Here is a 19,488-nt window from a genome sequence, read left to right as displayed (position 1 = left end):
ACTGTATAACATTCATTCATTCATTTTCTTGTCGGCTTAGTCCCTTTTTTTAATCCGGGGTCGCCACAGCGGAATGAACCGCCAACTTTTCCAGCAAGTTTTTACGCAGCGGATGCCCTTCCAGCCGCATCCTATCTCTGGGAAACATTCACACACACTCATACACTACGGACAATTTAGCCTACCCAATTCATCTGTACCACATGTCTTTGGACTTAGGGGACCCGGAGGAAACCCACGCGAAGGCAGGGAGAACATGTAAACTCCACACAGAAACGCCAACTGAGCCAAGGTTCGAACCAGCGACCCAGCGACCTTCTTGCTGTGAGGCGAAAGCACTACCTACTGCGCCACTGCCTCACCCACACTGTATAACAATAATTTTTATTTTAGAGTACTGTGACGGTTGGGTTTAGGGTTGGGGTGGGGGTAGGCGTTAAAAAATACAATTTATTGGCTAATTTAATGGATAGCATAAATAATACTCGCCACAACTTCTGTTTTTACATTACTGTGATGGTTGGGTTTAGGGTTGGGGTGGGGGTAGATGTTAATAAAATACAAAAAATTGGAAATTTATTAAATAACATAAATAATTCTCGTCAACTTCCGGCCACAACCAAATTCAATCTAGCAACAAACCTAAAACAGCAGGAATAATGGTGTTTCCTTGGTTACCGTGGTAAGCAAAGCAGCATAATGTCAACTCCAGCAGGATTATATCCATTTCATAAACTACACAGCATCCCAATATTCACAGATTAAATTCAGACAAACTTTACAAAATGTAATAGCTTGCATTAGCATTTTAAGACTTTTTAATAACTTTAAGTGGCTTTAAATTTCTCTACATTGATTTATCAACTTTAAAATACCCTATATTTACATTAAAATATTGGTTTACAGTGGAGGCAAGACATGCACAGTTTAAAATATTATTTACAGGATATACAAGAGTTATTTCATTTAGAAGAGTTATTGTTTGTTTTCTATTTTCTACTACTTATTTGACAATAATTTATTTTGCTTCCAGTTATTTATTTATATAATAAGTTTTAGGCAAGGTGTATTTTAATTTCAGTTGTTCAACGTTGATGTTCAATCATAGATAGTAGATAGTGTGTGTTTCCTGTAATTATTTTAAAATCAAGTTATGCACCTTTCATTCAGAAATCTCTTGTAACTTGTGAGCATATTTACTGTACAAAACCTCTGTGAACTATGTAGTCTGTGAACTATGAGGGCAAAAAAAGAAATTCAACAAAATAATCGCTTATTAATCGTAATCGAGTTAAAATGCTCAATTCATTGAGATTTTGATTTTAGGCCAAAATCTCCCAGCCCTATGTTCCACCCATACAAATGAATACCGAGTAGAAGACATGCATCTAAATTGGAGCAAGATCTGTTTGGCTTATGGAGATTAAACTTTCTTTATGTCAATTTAAAAGCTAAATTTTTCAGAAGAGAAGACACTAAATCTATCTCTAAAGCTTCCTTGATCTAACCTTGAGGAATCCATAATAATACAAACACCAGCATGCGGATGACATCTTCACTGATGTCATCGGCATCTAGAAAAACACTCAAAAAAGCTTGACAAGATAATAAGAGAGCTGGTTTGCCCTTGGGAAGGTCACAATGTGTTTGTTTTACAATGAAATGAACCTTGAAAAGACTTATTCAACAGCTGTTTCCTACATTGTTTGGCTGAATTATAGATATGAGACATGGCAGGAGTTTCCACAACTGCCATGCAGTGCAATATGATGCAACAAGAAGCATTCATTCAGGAAGTATTTGAATTTCCTATATGGATTAGACGAGGGGTGCCCAAACTTTTGCTTATGAAGAGCCAAAAACCAAACTTTATTGAGGGTGGTGGGTCGAAGGTAAATATGCAGTACCATTAAAGCTGCAATGGTAATTTCCTAATGTATTAATTTTTAAAATATTTATTTTTTAAATGCTTTAATCGTATAAATAATTATGCTTTTTAAAAAACAGTTTTTAATGAACTTCTCAGGATAAAAACATAACCAAACACATAATGGTGTTCAATGCTGAATACACAAGTCAAGCTGCACCACCTTGTGCATTGTCCTCTATCTTCATGTGAAAGTATTTACATTTTTTAACATCTGATTCATGCACAACATCCAACTGAAACATTTCATTTCAGTTGGCTTTTTTTGTAGCTCAACAATTAAAAAGACAAACAAAAGGTTATGTTAAATTATATATATTAATCTCTATTAAAGGCATTCGCCCCAACTTTCCCATAATTCTAAATCTCTTCTCAGATGCGATGGCGGGCCAACTTTGGCCCGCAGGCCCTACTTTCGCATCTCTGGGTTAGACAATGAGACCAGACTAAGACAAGACACTTGACTTACAAATAACCTTTGCGCTTATCAAACAAGCAAACAATACCACTGAAAAGACAGATTTTAATCAAGTTCCAAATGAACTAGTGTGGTTTGGCTGAAATATGAATGCAACACAGACAAAAAACATCTAAACAAACCAAAAGCAGACATGATGTCACAAGATGCAAGCATTAAAATACATAACGCTTAAGCATACTAGGGATGTCCCATCAGGTGTTAAAAACACATTTCCTTGGGGCAGAACTTTGTTGATGTATTTAAAACACAAACGTTTTTCAAGCCCTTTTAGCTCAGGACAAAGCATTGTTTTGGATGTTTGATAAGATCCATCAACAGAAAATCTGTTGTCTGTTTTTAAAAGTGACCAAACCAGGACTAATGTATTTGCTTTTATCCAGACCAAGCAAATCAAGCAAATTAAATTATAAATGTGAACACAGGGAGTCTTGGTAGCTTGCTTTTGATCCCTCAGTAGGCAGTTCTCTAAAGTTTAGAAAAAGAGCTCTCACAAGTGATTCCTCAGTCAAGAGTGAACAGCTCAGAGACATAAAATACTGCCAACTCGTTACCATTGGCTATTAATGACAGCAAATCTGAACCATAATGAACCCACCACATGCATTTAATTGCACAGTTGATTTTTCCTTGTAATACAGATGAGCATTACTCCCAAGAGGATGTACTTTTCTCCTTTCTCTTAAGAACAGACTGTAGTTGCATTTATTTTGGGGCAATGCCAAGTCATTAAAGGAACATTAGCAGGGCCTCCGTCTCTTCAGCTCCCTGAAGCTCTCAGCCTAAGAGCTGGAGATGTGTGACCATATGCTTAAAATCTGCCTAAAGTGATCGCAGACACTGACACTTGCATTATGTCGCAAGTGGGCCATTAGGTGCACGAGAGAGCTGAGACCAGATAGATGCTATAATTGAATTTAACATGCAGGCAAACACATGCATACTGAGTCACGCTGCCGCGAATGAAAGAGAGAACGCACAAAAGGATATCAATCAACGCAGACAAGCACATTTCCATGATATCACCGCCCTCAATCGCTCTCTTTGTTTTATCATTACGCTGCTGAACAGCTCGTAACATGCAGCACGTCTTACAACAAGCAAACCTCTAAACCTTTTTTGTTACATGATCACAGCATGTGGCCACTCCAATTTCTTCCCTCCTTGGTGTCATTGAAAACAACAGGAATGACATTCAACACAAGTAAAGGATTGAAGTCAACTGAGAGCAGGGAAACACATGCGCTTACGTGTTATCAAAAGTCTCTCTTCTTTGGAAATGACACCTCCGCGTTATCCTCAGATTGGTTCACACTCTGCAGCCCTCGCCCGCATAGTGTGAGAAGTTTCTCTTTTTAGCATGCATACTCATTTGGCATTTAGATGTTTTTTTAGATGCCTGGCAATATGCTGCTTAGCTGATATCAAATTTAACATCAAATGTCACTGAAATAGAGCTTTATAAAACATAAATAAACAAATAATACTCATAACAACATGTCTGGCTGTTACATTACATAACATATTCCTATACGCATTTCTGCCTTATCTATCCACTTTACTAATCATCAATGGAAATACTGGATTACATTAAGCCCAATTTGGGTCAAATATGGACAAACCCAATGTTAATTTTTTAAAATAAATTTAAAGGGGATTTTTTTGACCTAACAGTTGAGTTTTTTCATGTTTGACCCAGAAATTGCTGAAAACAAGCCAGCATTATTTAGAGCAGGGATGCCCAAAGTAGGGCCCACAAGCCAAAGTTGGCCCATTGTAACCTTTGATTTGGCCCACCATCCCTTCTGAGAGGAGAAGTGAGTTTGATGGACAGGGTTGGGGCAAACGCCTTTAACACAGAAATTATCAATTCTAATTTAACATAACCTTTTTTGTTTGCTTTATTGCTGAGCTACAAGCAAACCGAAATTAAATCCTTCAATTAATTGTTGTAAATGAATCAGATTTTTTAAAATATAAATACTGTCACCTTAATGGATAGAGGACTATGCAGAAAACATCTGCAAGCAAATCAAGGCAAAAACTATTGTAATTCTGTTATAAATGAGAATGTTTTGTTTTTAATGTAATAAGTTCATAATTAAATAAAAAACTGCATTAGTTAATATAAGCAATGTTTTCTATTCTTTTTTAAACATTATTAAATAAATTAGGAAATTACTTATAACTAAATTTACCTTCGGTCTGTTAGTCTCAGTCGAGTTTGGTTTTTGACCCTTCATGAGAAAAGGTTTGGGCACCCCTGATTTAGAGCATACTTAAAGATATGCAGATGGAATTTCCACAAATTTTGGCAGACAGTAGACATGGCAAGTTTTGGCAAAAATGAATGCCACAGCTATTTTCCTTCATTATCTATTTAGGTACAGTAGCACTCATTTCAAAAAAGTAATCACTTTCATATTACACAAGCATATGCTTATAAGCGTTTTTCTGCAAAAATCTGCCATATTACCGAAAACACATTATTCTGCCTCATCTATTCATTTTTACCAATTCAGAGCTCTTCAAATAAACATGCTGGATTGTATTAACCCAAATTTGGGTCAAATATGGACAAACCCAATGTTCATTCATTCATTTTCTTTTCGGCTTAGTCCCTTAATTAATCATGGTTTGCCACAGTGGAATAAACCGCCAACTTATCTAGTATATGTTTGACACAGCAGATGCCCTTCCAGCTGCAACCCATCACTGGGAAACACCCATACACACTTATTCACACACATACACTATGGACAATTTAGCTTACCCAATTCACCTATAGAGCATGTCTTTGGACTTGTGGAGGAAATTAAAGCACCTGGAGGAAACCCACGCGAACATGGGAAGAACATACAAACTCCATACAGAAAAGCCAACTGACCCAGCTGAAGCTTGAAAAGCGACCCTCTTGCTGTGAGGCAACAGCGCTACCCACTGCACCGCCCCAAACCCAATGATAATTTTTCAAATTAAATTTAAATGTAATTTTTCAACCAAACTGTTGGGTTTGTCCATGTTGACCCAGAGATGGATGAAAACAACCCAGTATGTTAAGCAGGTGGAACTTCCACATATTCCAACAGAGTACACTTCGCATTTTTGCCAAAAATGAACACCACAGCCATTTTCCTCCATTATTGTCACACAACCAGCGATCGCTTTCCAGAGATCGCTGGTTCTCACACGAACTCTTAGGACTACATTTCCGCATTCCCCAGGACTACACATTCATACATGCACTTCTTCCAAACACGCACGCCTGGTCATTCATCTATCCTGATTGCAATCACCAGCTGAACTTTGTCACAGACTGATATCACACCATTCATAAGCCACTCTTTCACCCTTCCAGTTTGCCGAGTCTTGTTTACCCTAGTGTGACTTTACAACGCGTTTCCCTGTCTTGTTTCTCCGAGTTAGACCCTAGCTTTGTATTCACTGTTCTCCTGTTTAGCCGCCTGCCTTTTGACCTGTTGCCTGTTAATACGACTACGATTCTGGATTTGCCTACACATACCCTGATTTGGTTTGTACCTGATTTGACCACTGCTTGCCTGACGCTGAAACCTGCACATTGGATCTTACCTTCTGTTGTGAGTGTCACTCCCCCCAGTCGTTACAATTATCTATTTATGTACAGCAGCACCCATTTAAAAAAAAGAAATCACATTCCTATTGCAAAGGCTGCCAAGTTTTTGTAAATAACTATTTATTACTATTAAATTACATATTTAGCAAACAACAATAGATGGATTTGAGTCAAATCCACCTGTTTCATCCAATCCAACCTGCACATAGTATGCTCTACCTAACAAAGGCTTTCAAATGATCTCCTTAAATGACCTTACAACATAAAAACTACAATGCTTTAAATCACTCTCACAGCAAGGCCTTTACTGATTCTTTACAGTTAGTCACAGAGCACTGCCTAACCTAAGTAATATCTAAGCCACACAGTCAGATCTGGACAGTGTGCGGTGACATTAAAAAAAGGGCAAATGAAACGCCAACAATTGTTCTAGTAGTGCACACCTGTGACAGCTATGGTCGACGGCCTTATCATCTCCTGTCACTGACTCATCACATTTGCATCATAAAGAAGGCTTTTTTTAATCACACTGTGGCACTTTGAAGTCGGCAATCAATGACATGAGTCCAAACACCTCCTCTGGGGATTACGTGGTTTCTGGGTTTACCTCTCCTCCTCACTCTCCTAATAAACTTATGCTTGATTGTTTATATGGTTCCTCATAATCAGGAGCCAGCTTGACAGAGTATTAATTACACAGAGAGCTCACAAAAAAAGCAACATTATAATATGAAAGATACAGCATCTATATATATACACTCACCGGCCACTTTATTAGGTACACCTGTCCAACTGCTCGTTAACGCAAATTTTTATTCAGTCGATCACATGGCAGCAACTCAATTCATTTAGGCATGTAGACATGGTCAAGGCAATCTGCTGCAGTTCAAACAGAGCATCAGAATGGGGAAAATGATGATTTAAGTGACTTTGAATGTGGCATGGTTGTTGGTGCCAGACAGGCTGGTCTGAGTATTTCATTAACTACTGATCTACTGGGATTTTCACGCACAACCATCTTTAGGGTTTAAAGAAAATGGTCCAAAAAACAAAAAGGAACATGAAAATGAGTTCACTGTACTCAAATGGCCTCCACAGTCACCAGATCTCAATCCAATAGAGCACTCAAATGGCCTCCACAGTCACCAGATCTCAATCCAATAGAGCACCTTTGGGATGTAGTGGAATAGAAGATTTGCATCATGGATGTGTAGCTGGCAAATCTGCAGCAACTGTGTGATTCTATAATGTCAATATGGACCAAAATCTCTGAGGAGTATTTCCAGTACCTTGTTGAATTTATGCAGTTCTGAAAACAAAAGAAGGTCCAATGTGGGACTAGTAAGGTGTACCTAATGAAGTGACAGGTGAGTGTATGTCTCTACTATGATTTGTAAAGCCTATAGTGGAATGGCCCTGTCCATGGTCCTGAAGGCAATTCAGTTCAGAGTGTATATGCAACACATCAAGAGGTGTATTTCAAAATGTATGACACAATTATATATATATATATATATATATATATATATATATATATATATATATATATATATATATATATATATATATATATAATTATTATTATTATTATATTTATTTTATTACAAAATATAATACAAAGATTCATTTTAAATTTGTGCAATTATCAAGTTAAGGAAAACAAAATTGCACATGCACACTTGACTGTCAGAAGATCTTACCAATTAACACATGCAAATCACTGTTAATTGCTGGTAAGAAATAAATTCAAATTCTTGACATCTTTTTTTTACATTTACATACCGTCAACAAAAAAAAAATTTTTAATTGCTTAAATGGTGAAAGCAAAATGTTTCTTGTATAAGTGAGAAAGCAAAATTTTTTCAATTATTGTTTTAAAAGAATATAAACTTATTCAATGTATTTATCAACATATAAATGTTTACTTTAATTAATGACTTAATTTATAGTCGCTGTCTGCATTGTTAATGTACTTCTGAATAACTAAAACTGTGGAGTTGTGAAAAATGCACTTCATAAATATAATCATGTGATATACAAAAGGTTTGAATGCACCTGTTGTATGATCAACATGTCTTTTGAATTAAAAAAAAAGCCTTAAACTCAAACAACCTGTAAAATAAAGTAAAAGCAGTGTGTAAGAGCACCCTAAAACGAAGAGAGACACTGACCATTTTGAGGTTCGTATCAGCAGAAATAAACACAGGAGTTGCTTGTGCGTTTGTAAATACGTGTTGACAACATGTGTGCTGTCAACCCCTACTGTGTGTTTTTGGGGGGAGCAGGGCGTGTTTTACCGTTTAGACAAAAGGATATGGCCACTCTATGATCTTCTTGGCATACTTCCTAACGATGTTGTCCTCTCCAAAGATGAAGAGAGATCTGTTGACGGTGAAGCAGTTCTGTCGGACAGGAATGGGGTTGTACAGAGCCATGGTTCGGGCTCGTTGCGCTTTGGTCTGTTTGAAGGCTGGTGAAACTCCACCTGTGGATACCGCCGGAGCATCCCGGTTCCGACTGCGCTCCGAACCCCCATCCCCGGCTCCCAGCAGACCGGGAACATCGTCTCCGAAGCGAGCCATTCTGTGTGGAGCATAAAACAGAGAAATCTTAGTCCCAGGTGCAAAAAAGCGCGTTCATTCCTCACAGTGAACTGCAAAAAAGCATCCAAAACTGCGAGAGTTTCCCCTGATATGACAAACGACGAATTATAGCGTCCTCCAAGCACGCGCAACACGTAACTAACTCCAACAGAAAAACGCCAAACACCAAAAGTAACATTACCTGAAAGCAAAATGGGGAATAAAAGCGTTTAAAATCCGTATATCCAGTCGTACATCCCATGAAGATGTTGTTTTAAACAGGTGGAGAGAAAACTATTTTCTGAGGAACAGTAGAAACCTGCACCCATTTCACATCAGTCCAACGTGATGAAACTAAAAAGCCATCGTTTTTGAATCCCTCTAGGTTTGTTTTTTTCCCGCTTTCGTCACTCTTTCATCCCTCTTACGTATTGTTAATGTTTTTCCGGATTGTTTTTTGTCTTTTCACGCGTCAACTGCAGTGTTCAACAAGCTCCATCTTCACGGTGTGAGCGGTGAGGCGCGAATGGGGTTTGTTTAAGGTTGGCACGCGCGCCTGGCCACCCCTCACCAAAGCGCGCGAATGTGTCTGAGCGCGTGCTGACTCTCCAACCGATACTACAGTATTTATCTAAAAGAAAAACGCAAAACATCTAAACACGTTCACATACGATCAAATTAGTTTTTTAGTTGTTATTATTCAACGTTGATATACTATCAGTATTAATTTGTAAGATTTAATCTTTTAAATAAATGAAAGATTAGATAGAAAGGCGATGTATTCTCGTGTTTTTACCCAAGCTTTCACTAATCGCTTCGTGAGCCTCAGAGGTAAAACATCTAAAATACGCCGATTGCTTAACAGAAATTAGTCTACATAAAATAAATTTAGATTGAAATCAAAATGTAATAATGTTTCTTAAATGAGTAGTCCAGTTTCACAACGAAAATGCTGCCATCATTTACTCATCCTCTCTACTGTTTTTCAAACCTGGGTTTCTTTTTTGGTTGTTGAACACAAAGCTATTTTGAAAATTTGGTGACCAAAGAGTTAATTGTGACCATTGACTTTCATAGCAGAAAAAATGCTATTTATTTATTTTTATTCTTTGAATGTATGCATTTTATTATATGTGATATTTTATTTTATTGTATATTTACTTATTTAGTGTATAATTGTGTTTTCTTTAACTTTCCTCTTAATTGAACTTGTGTGTAGTTTAAGGGTGTTTGTTTATGTGTATATGTATCCATATTATGTACAGGGCTCAGCATATATAAGTACGCCTTTCACAAATCTCATTTAAATGAATATTTTCTAAGCTATACAATATATAATTTGCATTAACATTAGATTAGTCAGTACTGAAGCCAAATCTGGAGCTAATCTAACAAAATATGTTATTATAACGGTCAATTAGTAGCCCAAATTTATATGTAAGAGAAAAATATTAAACACAAATTTAAAAAGAGCAAAATTCAATAGAAAAAAATATAATTTTGTTGAAATTTTTGTAGTTTGCATTTTTTATATATATTTTACATGAATTTAATTGTTTGATCTTTCAATTTCTAAAGAAGTTTTGACTTAAATATTATTTTAATAAATATTTCCGTTTCATAAATCTATTTTTTTCAAATGCATCAAAATACATTACCTATATTCACTGAGAAATGTATACAAACTATCTTCAAATTGGGGTGTACTCAATTACGCTGAGCACTGTTGTATTTTAATTGTTTCTATTTTCTGTCTGACCTAAGATGTTGTCACCATTGACTTCCATAGTAGAAAAAAATGCTATGGAAGCAAATGGTGACCATGAACTGGAAGTCAATGGTGATTTTTGTCTAGAAGTTAATTATACTTTAGTATATGAACTACATGTGTTGATTCGTGTTAACGGCCCTTTTCATATGTTTCTATAAATACAACAAGTGAATATTTTTTTCCATAATGTTTAATTGTGTCATTCTCATTCATAATTTATCATGAGACTGTAGTTCTTGTTATAGCCATTGCGTGCAGTAGATCTGTTCAAATATGTTTTTCTTTCTAATCAAAGTCTGCAATGTTGTAATTCACCTCATAGCTAGTTGTTTGGTTTGTTTGTGGCTTGTAACACTTTAAGAGACCTTTTAAAAAATTTTACGGGAAAAATGAAAGGAAAAAAATCAGTCATGAACCACAATATATTGTACATGCAATATATTTTTCTACAGCTCAACCTAAACAAAATATACATAAAAGTCCCAACTGTGCCTGTGTATAGATTATTTGCACTTCAAACACTTTAAAAAAGACATGTTAAAAATGTGAAACAACACAATTCCTGACAGTTTAATTGCTTAATGTCCAATCCACTTAAATTTGTAAAAAAAAAATAAAAATAAAATACAACTTAGTTTATTCATGTTGTCGATTTTGTGGAATCCAGCATTTTTTACAGTGACTGAAGAAAAAAGTTATTTAAAACAAACCCAAAATGTTTGCAAAATATCAATTGCATGCACTGTAACATCCTTTTCACCCAGAGCAGACACCTGTACCGAGTCTATGATGCTCTATTCTGGGAGCAGCTTGTTTAGTTGACTTTGAGCTTAAAGATAATTGGTGTTTAAAACTTGCTCTTCTGGCGCGCCTGCTGACAGGCTTGTGCGAGAGATTGTACTTGTTGGCCTCGTAACGACAGGAATTGTCACAAAGAAACAAGACAAGACATGATCAACACTGTCATGAGTTCAAAGATGTTTCTGCAGGTGTAGTCCTGGGCGCATTTGTCTTTTAAGCATCCTAAACTAAAGCCTGAAACACAACACATCATTACTTGAAATAACGCATTTTGTCGGGCTAGATTAGCATCTCTGTAAATCACCCATAAAGAGAGAATTAGAACAATTTCTGGCACATCAATCTAATAATGTTGCAGTGAATGGAAACATCCATACACTCATTCACACACACTTTTGTGCCAATTTTGTTTACCCAATTCACCTATAGTGCATGTCTTTGGACTGTGGGGGAAATCAAAGCACTTGGAGGAAACCCACACAAACACGAGGAGAACATGCAAACTCCACACAGAAATGCAGAATGGCCCAGCTGGGACTCAAACCAGCAACCTTCTTGTTGTCAGACGACAGTGCTAACCATTGAGCCACCTTGCCACCCCATGTGTGTGTATATGTATCTATATGTATATTGTATTTTCAATGCTTCTATTATCCATCTAACCTAAGATTAACTTAAAAAGAAAAAAAAGATTTGAACTGAAAATATATTAATAAACTTATAAATAATACTCATAAACTGCACCAGCAAATGGGATGTGAGACATTGGGGCATTTAGTGATGTCACATAATCTGCTTAAAATTAATGAGCAGAACAGTTTAAGAGCCAGAAAGAACCCGCTAATAATAGTCAGCAGGCAAAATGAGAGATCTCACGCAGAGGGAAGAAAAAAAATGAATCCGGCTAATAAAAATGATGATGAAAAATGCAACAGTCCAATGACCCAGTAGATCAATCCAGAGTGAGGTTATTTTCACAAAGCATGAGCGTAGAGTTAAAAATAAAAAGATGTTTCTCCTCTTTTATTCTTCAAAAGTGAAACTAATTATTTAGGAAGTGCAAATGAGCATTTAAATTAATATTTTTATTGTTTGTCCAAACTACTTACTCTCACCGGCCACTTTATTAGGTACACCTGTCCAACTGCTTGTTAAAGCAAATTTATAATGAGCCAATCACATGGCAGCAACTCAATGCATTTAGGCATATAGACATGGTCAAGACGATCTGCTGCAGATCAAACTGAGCATCAGAATGGGGAAGAAACAGTGACTTTAAATGCCAGAGTATTTCAGAAACTGCTTATCTACTGGGATTTTCACGTACAACCATCTCTAGGGTTTACAAAGAATGGTCAGAAAAAAAGAAAATATTCAGAGAGCGGCAGTTCTGTGGGTGCAAAAGGCAACAATAACTCAAATAACCACTCGTTACAACTGAGATATGCAGAAGAGCATCTCTAAACACACAAAACAATCCAACCTTGAAGCGGATGCGCCACAGCAGCAGAAGACCACACTGGGTGCCACTCCTTTCGGCGAAGAACAGGAAACTGAGGCTACAATTTACAAAGGCTCACCAAAATTGGACAATAGATGACTGGAAAAATGTTGCCTGATCTGATGAGTCTTGAATTCTGCTGCGACATTCGGATGGTAGGGTCAGAATTTGGCATTAACAACATGAAAGCATGGATCTATCCTGCCTTGTATCAATGCTTCAGGCTGGTGGTGGTATAATAGTTTGGGGGATATTTCTTGGCACGCTTTGGGGCTATTAGTACCAATTGAGCATCATGTCAACGCCACAGCCTACCTGAGTATTGTTGCTGACTATGTCCATCCCTTTATGACCAAAGTGTAACCATCTTCAACTTCCAGCAGCATAGCAGGATATGTCATAAAGCATGAATCATCTCAGACTAGTTTCTTGAACATGACAATGAGTTCACTGTACTCAAATGGCCTCCACAGTCACCAATCCTATACAGCACCTTTGGGATTTGGTGGAACGGGAGTTTCGCATCATGAATGTGCAGCCGACAAATGCAGCAACTGTGTGATGCTATCATGTCAATATGGACCAAAATCTCTGAGGAATATTTCCAGTACCTTGTTGAATTAATGCCACGAAGGATTAAGGCAGTTCTGAAAGAAAAAGGGGGTTCAACCTGGTACTAGTAAAGTGGACCTTATAAAGTGGCCGTTGAGTTAAAATGAGCTGAAACAACACAATTTTTTAGATGTTTTTTGGACAACTTAATTGTTTTATGTTCCATCCACCTAAATGTGTTAAGTTAAATGAATCAATTTGTTCTGGAAAAAGATGAATAAACTGTGTGGAACCCTGCATTTTTACAGTGATTAGCTTATAGGGGGAAAATACAAAATACTGTTAATGACTTCTTATTTGATGATCTTTAATATCCTCAATGATTGGTCTACATTCAACACAGGTTTTGCCCCAATTGCTGTCATATTTGGGTAGTGTGCATACTATTCCCAGCTGAGATGAGTAGGTGATGTAGTGCACTTAAACAGGTGCCCTATATTGAGGTCTACTATAAATACGACTGTGTAAGAGCAAACACACAAAAACTCTCAGAGCTGTCAGTGTCTATCCTCAATGGCCAATTACTCACAAAATCTGAAAGAACAGTTTTGCTCTATAGAGGCAATGGAAAAAGGACCAAATGTGTGTGTGTGTAAGGGTGACAGAATGAGAGAAGTGTGTCAGTGAGAGCGAGGAAGACAAAGGCAAAATGAAAGAATCAAGAAGGAAGTGCTGTAGCGTATGCATTCACCACATGTCAACACGTTTTCATAACAGTCCATTGAATAAGCCTTATGGAAAGCATGGGAGTGGCAAGAGCAGCGGTTGTCACCTGACTGCTGACAGAGAAACTGCTGCTCGGGTGCAAACCCTTGGCATAGTCAGCCTGGCTGCCTTCCAGACACTAAGACTTAAAGGTAGAGTACTTAAATGGGTCATATTATGGCCTATTTATAAGAACTCATTTAAGTCTCAGTGTTCCCTAGAATGTGCCTGTGAAGTTTTAGCTCAAAATATCTCACATGTATAATTCAGTGTTGTAAATGTCTCTATTGGGTGGAAGCAAACACACACACACACACACACACACACACACACACACACACACACACACACACACACACACACACACACACACACACACACACACACACTCACACACACACACACACACACACACACACACACACACACACACACACATTTTATCTATGTGTTTCTTTAAATGCAAATGAGATCCAGCATTGTCAGAGGAGGAAAATTGAAAGGCTTAATAAATTAACAACTTTTTCAGTTAAATGCTAAAGCAACATGTATTTTTTTCGTTCAAGTCAATATGTTAAAAAGATTATAAATCAATTATTTGACTCCTCTGAATTACCCAAGAATACCTGGGAACAAGAGTTGGGGATCACCATCAGTGAAATAGAACGGGAATATACAGTATACTCAATTTGGTACACAGTTCTTCTATATGTGCTCGACACAGTTTAAATGCAATTTAAGATTTTTCGCAGAGCACACTATACTAATGCCAGATTGGCCTGAATATACCCAAATAGAAGTAATACTTGTAATAGATGTCAACAATCTCCAGCAAATCAAACACACACGTTTTGGTCTTGTCTAAGATTGACAGTGTTTTGGTCTAAAATATTTGATATTTTTGAAATACCATTCAAAATTCCTTTTAAGCCAAATTTGCCTTCAACAACACAGAACGTTGTGGCTTTTATCACACTATTGGCTAGGAGGCTTATTCTCTTTAAGTGGAAACAAACATCTCCACGTTCAAATGACAGATGGATAAAATCCTTTTTTTGTGTGTTTAACATTGGAAAAAAAGGGTTTCATTAAGAGGGTCTTTAAAACCTTTTTACAAAACATGGAAACCTTTGTTGAATTATATTGACTCAGTTGATCTTGCTGAATAAGTTGGCAGTTCATTCTGCTGTTGTGACCCCAGATTAAAAAAGGGACTAGGCTGAAAATAAAATGAATTAATGAATTTATTACTTTTAATGGTTTTATATATATATATATATATATATATATATATATATATATATATATATATATATATATATATATATATATATATTAGGGTTGGGCATCTAAGCTATAATGCCGATCCGATACGCATCTCGATACAAAGAATACGATCCGATATATTAGCGATACATTTGTGACATATTGCGATGCAACACGATACGATTCACACCCATATCACGATACAATGCGATAATTCAGCACTAACTAATTAAATCAAGTTTATGAGATTATGTAAAAGAGGATGCTGTGCCATTGAATGAGTTTGATTATTTATTAACCAAGCAAAGCCAAGACTTTTTTTACAAACTGGCTTTTTTCTCAGAGCCAGAGTGTCAGTTTACAGTAGAGGGCCATTTTAGAACCTATAGCACATATTATTTAAGTATTTTCAAGATAAACAGAATGTATAAGTGCAATATATATTAAAATATATATATTTGCACTCTTTCAACATAAAGGTTGAGCATTGCACAACAAGAATTGTGATTTAACTTTCTAACTATGAAAACAAGTTTTACAAAGATATATTTTGCCACTGAATATTCAAAACTTAAGGTCGTGAACTAGCAGTGTTGTGCTGCGTTGAAACATCGCTGTCACTGTAAACAACAGGCTAATAAAAATATAACAAACCAGCAATCTTCTTGCTGTGAGGTGGTCAAACTACCCACTGTGCCACCGTGACACCCATTATTTTTATCATTATCATTATTAATAATATTATTATTATTATAATTAAATAAAAATTAACAGGAGGAGGTGTTTAAACCCGCCTAGTGCGGCAGTATAGAGAGGGCGGCGTCCGCAACACCCAGTTATATCCGCGCATAGGGCGGCAGAATAGAGGTCCGCGACACCCGCGCGTCCTCAGTTATATCCGCGGATAGGGCGGAAGAATAGAGGTCCGCGACACCTGCGCGTCCTCAGTTATATCCGCGCATAGGGCGGCAGAATAGAGGCCCGCGACACCCGCGCGTCCTCAGTTATATCCGCGCATAGGGCGGCAGAATAGAGGTCCGCGACACCCGCGCGTCCTCAGTTATATCCGCGCATAGGGCGGCAGAATAGAGGTCCGCGACACCCGCGCGTCCTCAGTTATATCCGCGCATAGGGCGGCAGAATAGAGGTCCGCGACACCCGCGCGTCCTCAGTTATATCCGCGCATAGGGCGGCAGAATAGAGGTCCGCGACAACTGCGCGTCCTCAGTTATATCCGCGGATAGGGCGGAAGAATAGAGGTCCGCGACACCTGCGCGTCCTCAGTTATATCCGCGCATAGGGCGGCAGAATAGAGGCCCGCGACACCCGCGCGTCCTCAGTTATATCCGCGCATAGGGCGGCAGAATAGAGGTCCGCGACACCCGCGCGTCCTCAGTTATATCCGCGCATAGGGCGGCAGAATAGAGGTCCGCGACACCCGCGCGTCCTCAGTTATATCCGCGCATAGGGCGGCAGAATAGAGGTCCGCGACACGTCACTTCATTTTCATAACCGGTCACTTTCGTTTTCACATTGTGTACCTGATACACTGAGTTGTAGTGTAAGTGTACACATCCGCAAATCCGTTGCTAAGGCTTACTTTATGTAGATCGATTAAATTATGCGCCAAAAACAGGTTGACAACACTTGCTAATAAATAAATAATACATTCTATATTAAAAATATAAGCTGTACCTCGGAAAAACCGATGCATCTCGCAAAAACCGATGCATCTCGATTTGCTTCCAAAATTTCATTCATCCTCTGCTGCTCAACCGATGCACTCGCATCGTGCACGCGCATGACCGCGTATCGATACATATCGGTTAATCTTCCCATCCCTAATATATATATATATATATATATATATATATATATATATATATATATATATATATATATATATATATATGTGTGTGTATATATTTATTAATATTCTTTTTTACTTATTTTTTTCGTATTATTTTATAAAATTATTTTTATATTATTTTTATTGTGTCTTTTTATGGTCATTGGTTCTTAGTTGTGAAAAAGCAGAACAGTGTATTTCTTAATATTTTTGTATGTATAAGATATTGTATCTGCACAAAATACTAATAAATACATTTGGCAGAAAAACTGAAAAAAAAAATTATATAACATCATTCAAATGAACACTACCAGGCAGATATTTTGTGCAACAAAGAACAAATTGAAAAAGTTAATTCTAAAAGCTTATATTTAAAAGGAAAGTTTACCCATAAATTAAAATACATTTCTGTTGAACTCAAAAGTAGGTGTTTTGAAGAATGTTAAAAAACTGGCAGCCATTGACTTCTATACGAATGTTTTGAAAGTCAATGGTTACAAGTTTCAAAATATTTTCTTTTATACTCAACTGAATAAAGAAACGCAAATAAGTTTGTGCCAAGTAAAGGGTGAGTACATGATGACTAAATTGTCAACTTTGTATGAACTATCCCTTTTAAATAATAATTTTAAGCAACTAAATCTCCCATCGGTGTTGCTTTGGATGCTCTGATAGCATAAAAAAAACTTATTTTTCACACTTATCCAGACTAGGTACATGTGTAGACCTAAGTGTGCATCACACTGACTGTTTCTATAGCAACCAGAGCTTCTAATGGCAGCTGCAATTTACCAATTGGCTCCTTTATGTAGAGGGTGGAACATTAGTATTATTTTTTCTCTCTCTCAAGTGAACATAAACAGCTAGAAGAAAAGTTAATCAACTGAACTGATTGGTGGAATTTTTTTGTGCAGCATCATGGGTAATGCAATTTATTTTCTACATGAATTCCACTACTGAACACATGGACTCAGTAAAAGCATACAAACTGTTAACAACCTTGACACTATAAAGCTAATCTTTATTTTAAAGATTTAATATCTAAGGTCTGGAAATATTCATCATTTACTATTTTTCAGCCTTATTTTATTACCTAAAGCATTACTTCTTAATTGGGGTGACATGATGCTTCAGTGGTTAGCACTCACAGCAAGAAGGTTGCTGGTTCAAGCCCCAGCTGAGCCAATTGGCATTTCTGAGTGGAGCTTGCATGTTCACTCCATGTTTTTCCTCATATTCTCTCTGGTTTCCCCCACAGTCTAAATACATGCGCAATCTGCTTGTTAAGTCATGATGTATCGGTGAGGTTTGGAATACTGTTTCCGGGTTCAAGCCGCCACTCATTGAATTGAGATTCATATTACATATTTCATACATTCATATTATTACATAATTCATATCACACATTAACGTGAATTTTATATAAAAGCATGGTGTACACATCAGTCTCTGGACTTGCTGCATCACAAATACCAAAATTTGAACAATTTATAAGAAAAGAATCACTTTCTGGCGACCGCATATTAGGAATAGATGTATATATTGTGACTGTGATTTTTCACTTTTCACAAATGTTTATTATCACAATTTGATGATTTTCCCCATACAGTTTAAAATAGAAATTGGACCCAAAAGCCGCTTTGTGTGACGTAACACTTAACAAGTGGATAGAATAAATTGAATAGTGTTGAATAAATAAATTGAAGTGAATTGAATAAGCTAACTTATCTATAGTCTATGTGTGTGAATGAGTGTGTAAAGATGTTTCCCAGTACTGGGTTGCCACAGGAAGGGCTTTCATTGCGTAAAACACATGCTGGATAAGTTGACGGTTCATTCTGCTGTGGTGAACCCTGATGAATAATGCGACTAAGCCAAAAGAAAATGAATGAATGAATAAATAAATACGACTAAGTAACTGTAACAATAACAACACTGCACTCAGCGGTGGACATGTTTGTTGATGTACTAGTCAGCATCCGCTATATATACAGTATACACTGGCTCTAGTACAAATTATCTTAGTAAGATGCCAAGAGACTTCCAAGCACAACAATCGATAGGAAATCACAAAAATTGAATTTTGCCTCTACTGTCTGCTGTGGCATTTTCAAATGACACAGAACTTAATGTAGTGCACAAAAGGTTAATTTGATACTATACATATTCAGTATTTGCTTGTGTACTTATTCGATATTAACTACACATTGATGAGTTCAGGCACAGTCGATATTATAAAAACTAAGTTTGAATGGAGTAATAGAAACCATTATATTACACTACCCTTTCATGGTTTTCTTTTTTTTTTTTTTTGGAAGTTTTGATATTCAAATAAGTAAATCTGAAAAAATTCTTACTTGATATTTTAAGAATTCACACCCAAAAAGCAATTGTAAGACTC

At 36.9% G+C, this 19,488-nt stretch overlaps 1 protein-coding gene across 4 annotated transcripts in view; it reads right to left on the bottom strand.

Annotated features, from left to right (window-relative positions):
- Nucleotides 1-19,488, bottom strand: part of cacna1ea (calcium voltage-gated channel subunit alpha1 Ea) — a 226,128-nt gene that overhangs the window by 116,240 nt on the left and 90,400 nt on the right. For 3 of the 4 annotated variants that reach the window (XR_015497602.1, XR_015497603.1, XR_015497604.1), the window contains exons 1-2: nucleotides 8,785-9,110; nucleotides 8,317-8,583 (exon numbers count right to left, since the gene is read on the bottom strand). Coding sequence is in view for 1 of the 4 variants with exons in the window: in XM_087264324.1 (XP_087120450.1) it covers nucleotides 8,317-8,583 (267 nt within the window). In the remaining 3 variants the exon portion in view is untranslated. Of the gene's footprint in view, nucleotides 1-8,316; nucleotides 8,584-8,784; nucleotides 9,111-19,488 lie in introns of those variants that run through there. The other variant, XM_087264324.1, reaches the window with a different exon arrangement.

The sequence above is a fragment of the Danio rerio genome, chromosome 8 (assembly GCF_052040795.2).
Source record: "Danio rerio strain M-AB ecotype USA chromosome 8, GRCz13ab, whole genome shotgun sequence".
NCBI classification, from domain to species: domain Eukaryota; kingdom Metazoa; phylum Chordata; class Actinopteri; order Cypriniformes; family Danionidae; genus Danio; species Danio rerio.
This window is presented reverse-complemented; position numbering and strand designations above follow the sequence as displayed.